Below are 13,262 nucleotides of genomic sequence, written 5' to 3' on the forward strand. Positions count from 1 at the left end.
TCGAACCATAGCGCGAACAAAACAAGCTATCCTAACTATTTGATATCATCAGGAACATAACTTGCCATTGAAACGAGGCGAAAGCCGCAGCCCCGTACATCGTATCTGAAGGGATTCCTCGTTGTAACGAAGAATACAGCGAACTATAATTAGCGATCTGCTTGTGAAAGTCATCCATTTATTCGTTTAACAAATCGGGTGAAAGTCAACTCATTATAGTCAAATCTTTTGTGTAATCAGCTCGAGGGGGATTCATTGTTCACACTTTTGGCTCTCCGTGTGTATGTCCGTTCATATGCTCAATTGCTCGCTCTAATGTATGTATAATCAGTGAGTGAGTGAATGCTTGCGTACATTTGTAAAACATGTCCACTCAAGTGTGTGTGTGTGTGTGTGTGTGTGTGTGTGTGTGTGTGTGTGTGGCCTCTATCTCATTAGTGCCCTTGGTCACCATTTGATCTGTGGCCTGCCCTCCTCCTGGTCCATTGTGCTCATATCGCCAATGCATAAAGAGCTGTGGACCGGTGAATTGGTTTGCTGGGTTGCGTCGGCGGAGCGGGCGGGGTGGAAGACGGTGTGGGGGGGTTGTGTTTGGAGGAGACGAATTCAAGAAAGGTTAAGATAAAGTTGCTTTGAACAAATTCCCCCTTTGATCAGGCGGCTCAGCGGTGAAAAGGCCCTTTTTTCTTCTAACAGAAGTCAGAGCCAGTTGGGTTGAGGGGAGACGGAGATCTGCATTGTTCCGTTTCATCTCGCCTCTGTCTTTCTTTCTTTTTGTTTTGCCTCTTTCACACTGTTGTTCGCTGTGTATACTCCCCGCCTCTTTGTTATGGAGAGCGCCAGGCCCCTTTCTCTCTTTCTCATTACTCCACACAAGCACACACATGTGTACATACAATGACTTAAAAGCATTACTGAGCGCGCCCACAATGGAATAGCGGGTGTAATTGGAAATGCATGCTGAAAGGAGGCATTTTCCCTCTGTTCTCTTGTTCCTTCATCGGGGGATTGAACTGAAAAACAAATCTGCAGCCAGGGATTCACCGAGCCGACGTGTTCAGTCCTGATAACGGTACCTGGGATGTAGAGAAACAGAACAGCCATCCGATACCGTCCTTTGATCGGTAGGCTTAGCTGAGGGCTGGCTATGATTTTTCTGGTGGTGTAGATATTGGCATTGGACCGGAGCGTCCCTATCATAACCTGCATAATCAACTCCTTATGCTCATTTAAGGATTTTAGGTGTTTTATATCTTTAGAAATATACAATATATGTGTGTTTTGGACTGCTGCGCATACAAAACAAGATGAAGATGCTACTTGATCGCGAGGAAATTCTTTGACATTTTTTTACAAATTAATTTGCCTTTTAAGAATCGCCGCCAGGGGAAATAGAAACACTAAAACGCAGAGGCAGAGCTTATTTACTGACTTGAACACATTGATTGACGCAGACTATTCGATGATGACGACAACAGCCCTACCTGTTTTTCCCTTTGTCCAAAGACAGAATGTCGAAAACATGATTTTTCTTAATTGCTATTTGCAAGTATGCCTATTCTTTGCAGCTAACAAAAAAAATAACACTTATTTCCTGCCAAGCCAATTGATTATATCCTTCAATCCAACTTCATTCAGCCTTGTGTTTATCAGCACAGCATCCTGCGGAGCAGACCTGGAACTGCAGCTACCACACACCCTCACCCTCACACACACACACAGATGATATACTATTGTGGGGTCTTTCTTTTGTACTAAAGCGGGGCTATCAGTGGAGAAGGGGCAGTGCAGCTGCCCACAGATTGGTGAAAAGGAGTTGAATGGATGTTGCCATGGGTGCGTTTATAGCTATTCCAGTCACATACGCTCAACAGCAACATATAAATAGTTCCACGTAGCACACTTTGTCCAGCAGTTGTTGTGTTTGTATGTTTGTATGTGCCCAACGTACATCGGGCTCTGCCAGCCACTTTGAGAGAAAACTCAATTTCCGAGCCTCACTTCCTGGTACAATCTCAACTTGCGCACCACGAGAAGAGGTGCTGTTTTCTTAACAAACGGGCACTGTTCGGACTGCGGCCTTTTCAGCCAATCAGTCCATTAAGCTGAAACACAAACATTCCCACCGCTCGGGCTTGTTGTCGAGACGACAACGACGGGAGCGGGGGGTGTACACGTTGTGATTGGACGGTCAAACCTCCCAATATCTACTGGATGGATTGGCACTTAATTTCATACTGTCATTCATGGATCCGCAGTGGAGAAATCCTCATGAATTTGGTGAACAAATGGCTAAATTAACCTCGAAAATGATATCCCTTTGTCTTATTTAAAAGGAAGCTCTTATAGCTGCCATATAAAACACAAAGCGAAGTTTTTAAACGTGCCACCTCATTTGTGTCTGCACTATGCGCCATTTCTTACTTTCCATCTGACACAAGAGACGGGTTGTTGTTTAGACGGCGTGGACTGCACAGGGCGCTCAATGATGCGAGCTTTGGATCGCTAACCACGGGAGGAGCTCATGTTTGTCAATAAAATAATCGTCAGGCAAAGTGTCGGTCTTGAAGCAAAAGGGGGCTTGTTAATGATTTTAAAAGCCCAAATAAAAATGGAGCCCCTTGATTCACATTGAGCTGTCAGTGGTAGAGAGGTTAGGGGGGGGAGGGTGTCTTCATTTTCTCGGTGCAATGTGCTGCGTAATTCAAACTTTTACATCGAGATGAAAAAAAAGCAACGCATGTCCTCAAAGTCTTGTCGTCCTGTTGTTTCACAGATAGCAGACGCAGCCAAGACCTCCTCTCAAACGGATGACTTGTACCTGGATGACACAGGCTCAGGAGGGTACTACCCTGAAGACGATGATGACTTTAACTCGGGGTCTGGCTCAGGTAAGACCCATATACTGTACACACACACACACACAGACACACACACTCTCACCGCATTACTCACTTGCATGCTCAGCAGGTAATCACCCAGAGGTGTGATGATGGCATTCATTTAAGTCTGCGGCTACGTTTTGTAAACAGTTTTTTTTTCTCCGCCCCTCCCCTCTTACTTAACATCTCTTCTTTCTCCCATTGTCTTTGTCTGTTCTTCATTTCACTGCCTCTCTATCCCACTCTCTCTTTTTCTTTCTCTCTCTCTCTCGGACTCGTTGTGAGATTGCTTTGTCGCCCAGACTGCCGTGGGCGAGTGTGCAAATTTCACATGTCTTTTTTTATTAGCTCCTCTGCCCCACTCGCTTTCAGCACCTTTACGGCCCTCATTCATTGGTCAAAAGTAACGAGAGAGTTGCACAGCTGCAGTGAGAGAGTGTCGTATTTGGTAAAAGGGGACAAGACTGTGATCAATGGCTCTTCCAATACTGTACGTACACCCTATTACTCTGCCACTCGCTATTGTATCGGAGATTCAAATTGTAAATGATGCATTCAAGTGAAATGCACAGAGCGTGGCGTTAAGTAAGACAAACTACATGAAATATTGATTTGCAAATACACGCAACATAGTCTCCACGTAATGTTCGCAGGGCAAAACACGCGAGACATTTTTCCACTCTGGCCTTTTTAATTGAAAGACATCATTCTGCCTGCCCGTCGACCTCTTTCTCCAAGGTGGCGCTGAAGAGGTGGCGGAGGAAGCGGTGACTGTCAGCATGGTTTATATCGAGCCCAACGCAGCAGAACCCACCCAGGACGCCACCAAAGATTTCACGCCCAGGGTGGAGACGGCCACGGTCAGAGAAAAGGCCAGGGAGAGCATGCCCCGGAAACCATTTAGAACAGAGGTAAGCGGCACAGCCCGACCCACAGCTCTATCAAGTCTGATGATATCGGTCCTGTGACGAACATTTTTGATTATTTTTTAATGTTAAAATGTCCTGCCCAATACGTTTGTTCTCTACAATTGTACACAAAGCACACCAAAAACGTGCCACTTCTCTCATGGACAAACTACTTAATAGCAACGTGTCTTTCTGCACATATGGAGCTTTATCAATATACCTGCAGTTAGCTCGTATCAGCCGATTTATCAGTCAGGCTCTTGTCAGTATCCCAAAAAACACAACAATGATATTGTAGATGTAACACCAAAAGAAAGCCTGTTTGTTGTTCAAACCAGCGCGGCCGATCAGATGGCTTAATATTTGGAGATGGCTGAAAGTTTTGACTGTTGGAAATGAAGCGATCATTTTTACATTTTGTAAAATACACTAATTCACTCTTGATGAGACGAAGATCGACACCACTCTCGTGTTCGTCTGTTGCACATGAAGCTAAGGGCCATGATGAGATACTCAGCTTAGCTTAGCATTAAAGCTTTCTGTCTTTGTGTTAAGCTACACTAAACATCGCTTGGCTGTAGTTTCGCTTCAAGATGTGACAGATGTGTCAATTATCTTCTTACAACGTATGTGATACTGCTGATTACTTGTGTTTATGCTCCACCTTTAGCACGTGGAGGTCTTTGCATCTTAAAATGAAGTACATTCAAAGACTAAAAGTATATGAAACTTTTCCGGTCTCACAACCAGAAACATTTCAACTCTTGCTTTGTGCTTTAATTATATAATACATCATAGCACTTAAAGTCATTTGTAATCATGGTGGCTCATTTGTAACTGTCCTGACTCAACAGAGAGCGACAGTGTGTCTTCAGCTGACCCAGTGTGCCGTCAAATCCTCTGTAATACCATGAGGCTGCATTCAGGATAAAGATCAAGTGCTCACGTCAATTCCCAATGTTTTTGCTCCATTGCAAATTATGGAGGATTACATCTCTCTCGGACATAATCACATATTCTGGAACCATCCTAGATCTCACTTCTGTGGGATGCACTCTTTCTGTACTGTACTGGGTACTACATCTGTTGGGGATTAGTCGTCAAGGTCTCAACCCCCAAAGCCAAGCCTACCTGGCTCTGTTCCCTTTTTTCCCCTCTTGCCTCTGTTACTACTCCCGAAGGCAAATGCACTGGCCCAGTTCCATTATGGTCCTCTGCATCCATCTCTTGTGTTATTGGGGAAATAAAAATATGAGATCCATGGGCCCATATCCTTTACAGATAGTTTGATTCTTTTCCTAGACTCCAAAAGAAGAAAAAAAACATCCACTGGCTCTGTTTTCTTTAACTACTTTTTTTTTAGCCTTGCACTAATCTTTTTGGGCAATCTGGATTTGTTCCATTTCTTTCTCTCTGGCAAGCCTCTACAGGCTTCACTAGCCTGGTTCCATCCTGGTCCCCATTGTCCTCCTTTGACTGGACTGCCATGCTAAGTGGACCAGTACCCCTCCCCCTTTTTATTTCTTTAACAATCATATTGGGAAATGCACTTATTTTACACTCATCACGTGGTAAGCTGGAGGCAGCAGTAAGTTAGCTTAGCATACATATATTTTGACAGAGGCTAGCCGGCCTCTGTCAAAAGGTTTTAAAATCCACCTTCCAGCACCTCTAAAGCGCCCTAATAAACAAGTAATATCTCGGTTGTTGTTGTGGGTCAATTCCTTGGCCGGCTGCAGTGCTTATTTTTAAACATCAGTTTTTGAACAGATCAAACCAACAAGACGTATAAGAGAGTTTAAGAGGTGCTGGTAGGTGGGTAGATTTTCTTAGCTTTGGAGAGAGTTTCCCTCTTTCCCCTATTTATGCTAAGCTAAGATCTGACTGCAGGGTGTAATTGCCTATTAAATTGAAATATATGCATATAAGAGTGGTATTTATCTCATCTCAGCTCATATCAAGGTATTTCTCAAAAAATGAACAGTACTGAGGAAAGTTGGTGTTGTGCCATGACGCCTGAATGAAGTCTTTCAAACACACGGACGGGGAATATCAGAATGTGAAAGTCAATAAACGTGAATAAGCCTTAATCTTCTGTCCGTCCTGTTTTTCCTCTCCTCATCCAGGCCCCAGCGCCTGTTACAGAGGACATGCAGAGGAACCAGATGACTAGTACGACTAGCGCCCCCGGCTCCCCCCAGGATCCCATCGAGGTCCGCACTGAAAACCTCTTCCAGAGGACAGAGGTGTTGGCAGGTACGTGTCACAATAAACTGCAACGGACTGCTATAGGCGGCGGGCTTTGTTACTTTTGGACTGTTTCCTACTGATTTGAGCCTTTAATGCTAAGCTAAGCTAGCGGTCTCTTGGCGTTAGCTTCATATTTATATAACAGAAAGTTCCCATGTCTCAACAAGACGGCGTATTTACCAAAATGTCAAACTATTTCTTTAATATGTCCGCTCGCGTTGAAAGTAGCCTTTCAGTTTGACGTTCCACCAAAACATGACTTGATGCATTTCAGGAGCGTTTATTTAATTTGCTTTCTCATGTTTCTTAAATTTGTCTATACAATAAAAGATGTCTGCATGTTTCTGGTAAACAGCTGAGAAAAATCCAGGAAATATTTTTCCCTAATGTCTCCCACCTGATCCACTTCTCAAAAATAATCATTTTTAATGAACTCCATCTGCATCCCTCTGCGGGACCTTGTCGAGTTCACAGCGATGTGGGTGTTTCAAGTGTATCGCTTTGAATACATGAAAGAGGGTGGAATTATCTGACTGAAAATCTCTGTGCTCTCTGATGCCGATTCTCTCTCTCTCCCACTCTCTCTCTTTCCATACATATCTGAGGCGAACACTGATTGGCACCTCACTTTTACTTTGTAGTGATATCCATCTGGTGTTGTCGATATGCAGAAACAACACCGACAGGGACAAATCAGGACGGCGTCAGTTAGACGAAGGCTCGATTCTTTCTCCTTCCGATCGTCTCACTTCATCTTTTGCTCATTGTTCAATGACTTTGACAGTAAAACAACAGTATCGCCAGTAGAAAGTCTGAGCTATATATATCTATGTGTGTGTGCCAGCATCTTTTCCCATGAGACCAGTCAACATGTGGCGATCTAAAGTGGAGCAGAGGGCAGATTGAAGCACCAGGAGAGACCCTGAGCAGTTTAGGAAGCCGTAAAGTCCCTTTTACACGGGCATAATTGTGAGGGAGAGTGAAATACGCCCATGTGGCGAGTTAGGAGCATTAGTGAGGAGAGTCGGGGTCAAAGCTAGAGGCGGGGGTGGGTTTGTTAATGAATCCTGGTTAAGACAAACAGAAAACCTCGACAGGTGCTGTGTAGAAAAACAAAGTGCATCTAAAAGTCAAAGAAAAGCTCCCATCAAGTTCAATTTAACAGAGCAAAGTTTCCAACTCATGTAGCGGTGCTTAGAGTAAGTCAGGCTATTTGTTCTGATAACATTTTTTACCTTAACTGAGATACTTGAACTGAGTACCAATCCAAAAAGTATACCCTGTTTAAAAGTAATTTCTTTTATTCGTAATTCCCTCAGTCATATCTATTTTAAATTGCTGAGAAAAACATCACCTTTTAAACAACAATGTGCACTAAACAACTTCCAGATTCTCGATTTGCAAAAGTAAATTTGAAGGTCATGCTTCATTATTACAGAGTGGAGCTTGAACACATCATAATGTAACTCAATACAACCAACGTTACTGTTAGCGCTGTTATCAAGCCAAACAGGACTGTGCTGTCCACTCGCTAACTAACTAATGCTAATAGCTAATTGCTCCTGCCAGTTTCAACACAGGTTGGCTGTTGCAGTAATAGTTAACAGTTGTGCAGTACCAATCGAGAGGAATGCACAGTTCGGGTGGTCCGTGTTGTTCCTGCGCAGCGTAAATCTGCTGCTAAAGGACGCGATAACGTGATGTCGGATAGTTGCATTGATTCGGACCCTTGCCGATAACCGATCCAGCCTTTTTGGTTGTATCTAAAGCCTTCACAGTGCTTGAATTGGAATAACTCTAACATTGTGTTCCCATAAGTTAACTTATAAATATTTGGCGCAGCTACAATTCTGTTTCACATTTCTTGCATGCCAGATACGTATAAAACTTCTTACACAATTGCTAGACAAAACTCTACTATAAATTATTTTCTCTATGGTTGCTTTTCCCCCCATAATCCAATCTGAAGGACTCATGAGAAGTGAAGGACCTCTTTGTGTTGACTTTCAGTATTTTAGTCCTGCGAAGAGATTTATCAGCCACTTCCAAAGCAGAAAGAGGATTTAGTTCCAAGTCACGCTGGCCGGGATGTTGTTTGTTTGTCCCGACTGTTCAGCAACGGAACCAATATCATCGGCTTCATCCTCTCGAGTCCCAGTCCGGCAGTCGCTGATTGGAATACAGACCGTGTCCAATCAACCGCCGTTGGGACAACACGGCTCCGTGCACTAATCAAGAGCGGGAGTCTTAATATCCCCTAAGTGGGGGGAGTAACTTTTACACCCCACAACAGGACACGCATTAGAGGAAGTGAAACGAACGGACAGAAAATGATTGACTTTGCGTCTCTCGAGACAAATTGAGGGTTTCTCCGTTGACACGAAGGAACCGCGTCGATTTCGGCTTTCGGCTGAGACGGTCGCCACCTGGTTTCACCACGTTTAAACCCTTAAATAGTTTGTTTGCTTGGGAATTGAATTAGTATTGGAATTTGCTGCAGCAATGGCGTAAAACACAAACTGTTTCAATGGATTTCACGAGACACAGTTGACCTCACGTTAACTCAGCTCACGAGAAGCGCTTTCTTCAAATCAAAGGCGTCCTTCAGGACACGCGGGAGACATCGACTTGTCTGAACATTCACGGTTGCCTTCCCCTTTCTGTCTCTGTCTCCCTCAGCTGTTATTGCAGGCGGCGTGATCGGCTTCCTGTTCGCCATCTTCCTCATCCTCCTTTTGGTGTACCGCATGAGGAAGAAGGATGAGGGCAGCTACGACCTGGGAGAGAGGAAACCCTCCGGCGCCGCCTATCAGAAGGCCCCAACCAAGGAGTTTTATGCATAAAACCATCCCGCCCGTCTCAGCGGCAAATCGCGAGCGACTGTCAAAAGCGCAGTCCACGGCAACGGAGAAACGACTAAGTGTTTTTCAAGTTGATTAAGGAAAAAAAAATTGCTTAAAGGAAAGCTTTTGCATAGAGTATTGTAATTAAGACCTTTTCTTTCTTCTTTAAAAACAAAAACCGAAAAAAATGAAAACCAAGCATTTCTCATTTTATGGCAAAATCTCAGTGTATTTAAACATTTTGTGTATCATTTTGAAAAGGCTGAAAAAAATAGAAAACAAGATCTGTAAAGGCGAGGAAACGAATCGCATCTGTCTTCTGAGCGGTTTCTGGTCGCTGACTACTTTTAACTGTAGCAGTATGTTATTTGTAAAGAAAAAACAATTTAAAAGTGGAAATAATTGAATATAATTATTCTGTATCAATCCTACTTTAATTTTTTTAATTTTGTCCTAGCATGTCTGTTGTTGATCTCTAAAGGTGTATGACATTAATTTATCTTTTCTCTGATGTTAAAAAAAAAAAGAAAGAAGCCTTTTTGTAGTTTTGATGAAGCTCTCGGTCTTCATATTAACGCTGTTAACGGTCAATAATGTAAATGTTCTCCCTTCAGGTTACAATGTTTATTATTTGCTCTCGCATCCGTTTTCTCGTGAGCGTTTCATTATATCCTGTTTATTTGTTTGTTCTCTTCTCATTGTAGCCTTTTTTCCTCTCCTTTTCAACAGCGTTTTTATTTACATACCAGGAACAGGTCTTTAAAAGATCATTTTTAAAAAATTCAAAAAGAAAGATAAGATAACCGTGTCAGGGCTCGAGAAAAACCACAAATTTCGCTTCTGTTCGATGTCTCGCCGAACTTCTTTTCTATTTAAACGCGTTCTTTTTTTCCCACATTGCACATTCACGGCTCTCTGCTTCCCCGCCGCTGGCGTGCAGCTTTGAGTGGACGCGTGGCGACGTTACTTCTCCGCGGATTGTGGTGCTTTTTGGCCCACAGCCACCTCCCCCTCCACAGGTGTCCCCTTGAGTTCAGTGACACAAACTCTGCTCGCGACCTCTCGAACACACTCTCTCTGTCACCTCAACCTCCCTCTTAATCAGATCGGAGCACGGTCAGTCGAGTTGTCAACGCTCCCTCTTTTTACTCTCCATGTGGGCCACGAGTGTAGCCCGGCTCTTGGCCCTCTTAATATCGGATCACCCCGAAGGCCCGCTACTGCTTGGACGCGTACGCACCGGGCCAGGCCCTCCGATCCCCACATGCAGAGTACACACCTCCGCAGCAAACATCACCCTCCCCTGTAGAAACCTACCCGTCTCTGTGGGAGTGATAAATACGTCTGCACAGAAAATCTAAGACTCCAGTGTTGTTTCTGAAAAGTCTTTGGCGAGACACTCGCGTTGAGGGCTCCTCGTGTTGTTGTTTTTTGGGCCTGGTGGAGGCGTTTCAGAAGAGCTCCTGTTGAGCGACGAGGCCGTTTACCGGGTCTGAAAGCGCCGAGTTGAGTCGAATACAAGGCCACGTCGCGGCGTCAAATGAAAGCACAGCTTACGGCCGACGCGGCCACATTTTTTTTTTCTTCTTACGTTACGTCGACACGTGCTCTGAAGGGACACGCAGGAGTTTTGTCCGGCAGGTTTGTGAAGTTGCCTTTTTTCTTTTCTTTTCTTTTTTTAGCTGTACAGTAATGCGAAGTAGATGCAGTAACTGCTGTCACATGGTCAACTCCTAACACCACCCACCAGAAGCTGTACATCTCCATCCTTCGCGATTCATTCAATCTGCCCGTGACCCCCATGTCATCCACTAACCAGCCTCTTCTCCCCATCCCTGTCGTCCGCCCTCGTCATATAGCACCTATAGGTACTGAACTATACTGAAAAACCCAAAGACTCACAGTATTTCTACTCTCAGACCCTCCCCCCCTCCACCATGGCCACATCATGTTGTTTCCTCATTTTCTTCATCACTTTTTTTCTTTCTTCTTCTCTCTTATTAGAGACCTGACCTTTGAGTCCAATTGCTTATTAGTATATGAAAAGATATATAAATATATATAAATGTATATTCACAAATGTTTTAAACCTTCAAAGTGCCTACCATTTGGAAATGTACTTGCTCAAGGTGAGCACGAGGCGGGTGTGTACACGACGGAGGGGTGTAAACGACTTGACTGGCATTCTGTGAGCATGGATGACTGTAATGGTAACTTTTTTTTAGTCTTACAAAAGCTGACAGTATTGTACCTATAAGTTGAAACAACACTACTGAATAAACATTGTGGCCTAATATCCAACCGTTTGTGTCATCTTACTTTTTTTTCTGTTGATTGTGGATTTAACAAGATGACTCTTCACTTTATATGACTATCAAAATGTCTGCTGTAGTTAGGTTGGCCTTAAGTTTACATCGGTTCAGTGTTTTGTTTTTTTTAATGAATATAAACCCTCTGGGAAACAAATCCAGGGCCCTGTTTCTTTTTGGTCCAAAGTTGAGAGCAGACACAGTTTTAACAACTTCAGGTTAGATAAACAAACATTTTTTTAAACTTTTTTAACTTCGGACAGCTGGCTGTCTTTCCTTGCCTCCAGCCTGTATGCTAAACTGAGCTAATCGCCTCCTGGCTCCAGACTTAACGGACAGACGCTGTATCAATCCTCTCATCTAAGATCTCTGCAAAAAGAAAATGTAAATAAGTGCATTTCATAAAAAAAACATCTTTTGCAATACTTGAAATCACAGTCTCATACTATCAATTGGGGCGTCATGCTGTTCTGTTATAATTAGTTTGTGGCTTTAAATGTATATATGTTTCATTACATATACATTTGACCACGTATTCCTACTGGGATCCATTAACAAGTGTTTTGTCTAAGAAATTGAAAACAGGCGCCTTGCTTCACGGCCCATTAACCTCTTTTTTTTCTGTTTTATCTCCAACAAAGTGCTCATTTGGTTAATTATTCAAAGGTACGACTTTATTACCCTAAAGCCCAAAACACCCCAAAGCAAAGCTGCCCTAAACCAAATAGTATAATATTTATAGATAGAAGACAGAACATTAAAAACTGTAGGGCTGCCTTTAATACTCTGCAGCACATTTGCTCTCTTAACCTTACTTAAAGTCTAAGGGGATTATCAATGTGCAGATGAGTAATCTGTATGTGGGTTATGTGCTCAACCATATCATTTTAGTGACCTAATCTCCCCAGCGTTACAGATGGAGATTAGAGTAACGGTGGGGGGATAATCTCACGCAGGATTGCACATCTTGAGTGAAACGAGGGAAAGCAGCGAGGCTGACGTGACTCTCTGACGGACCTCTCAATGAGGCGGGTTTACTCTTGTTAACAGCTTTGCTCAGTGAGCGCAATCGCATGGAACGATCCAGGGCTGATGGCGAGTGTTAAGAATGTGCATGAAATAAAGAAGGTGCATGAAATATCTGCTTTTCTGATATTTGATCCATGCTGACATTGTAATTATACAGGCCGCTCCATCACAACGGGGTTATTCATACTCGAAAACAAAAAGCCTTCATGTGTGCAAAAAAAAAAAAAAAAAAAAAGCCCACCTTGTGATGTTCTCTTTGATGAAGAGGAAGTGGACGTGCATGCATCGGTGCATATTCCGAAAGCGTGTGTGTGTTCTTGTGTGTGTCCTCTCTTGTATATAACCTGAGGGGAGGCGGGATGAAGCTATACCTATGGGGTCTTCATGTGTTGTTTTAAGTGAACACTCCTCTTTCTGCCCTTTTTCTAAGGAATCGGGTCACTATGCTCCAGTATAAGTGTGTGATATTTGCCCAGAGGCAGTTTGTACAAGACATCCCACCAGGATAGGACCTATTCAGGGGGTGTAAAGGTGGGGGTGGTGCACCAGGCAACCAATAGGAGAGGCCGTTTATATTGAAGCAGATGCAGCAACCAACATTTCCCATATCCAGTCTGTTCCACTCTGTGCTGCTATGCTGCATGTGTTTGCCCTTTCTGTCTCCAGCGTGTGTCAAAGTGCAACCAGGATTTATAGGTTTTGTCCGGTTAACGTAAGGGGTCTGTATGTGTTTAAGTCGAGGAGAAGAGAACACATGTAAACCACACGTAGGTGTACGGCTTTTAAAATACTTCTTTGCCTGGTCTCCTCTCACTACTGCTCGGTTTCTATCTTTCCCTTTGTCCTTTTTTTCTTTTCTCTTTCTGCCGCCTTTGTAGCCGCACAGCTAATTCTATAAAGCTGTCGGCCATCAACTGGTAGTCAGCGCCAAACCATGCAGAAACGTCAGGGAAATGGCGTCCAAGGTAAACAGCCTGTCAGACCTCATAAGATCTCATGGCTGGAGGCTAATCCCGGGCCCGACTAGGGTGGACACGTTGC

General features: G+C 43.6%; 1 protein-coding gene across 1 annotated transcript in view; it reads left to right on the forward strand.

Annotated features, from left to right (window-relative positions):
* sdc2 (syndecan 2) overlaps positions 1 to 11,184 on the forward strand; it is a 41,220-nt gene extending 30,036 nt beyond the window's left edge. The window contains exons 2-5 of the mRNA XM_068576107.1: positions 2,777 to 2,891; positions 3,621 to 3,793; positions 5,917 to 6,046; positions 8,720 to 11,184. Of these exons, the coding sequence (XP_068432208.1) occupies positions 2,777 to 2,891; positions 3,621 to 3,793; positions 5,917 to 6,046; positions 8,720 to 8,883 (582 nt within the window). The 3' untranslated portion in view covers positions 8,884 to 11,184. The remainder of the gene's footprint in view (positions 1 to 2,776; positions 2,892 to 3,620; positions 3,794 to 5,916; positions 6,047 to 8,719) is intronic.
* The last annotated feature ends 2,078 nt before the right edge of the window (positions 11,185 to 13,262 follow it).

This window comes from Clinocottus analis, unplaced genomic scaffold (assembly GCF_023055335.1).
Source record: "Clinocottus analis isolate CAN_PGR_092001 unplaced genomic scaffold, fCliAna1.0.p SCAF_14, whole genome shotgun sequence".
NCBI lineage: Eukaryota > Metazoa > Chordata > Actinopteri > Perciformes > Cottidae > Clinocottus > Clinocottus analis.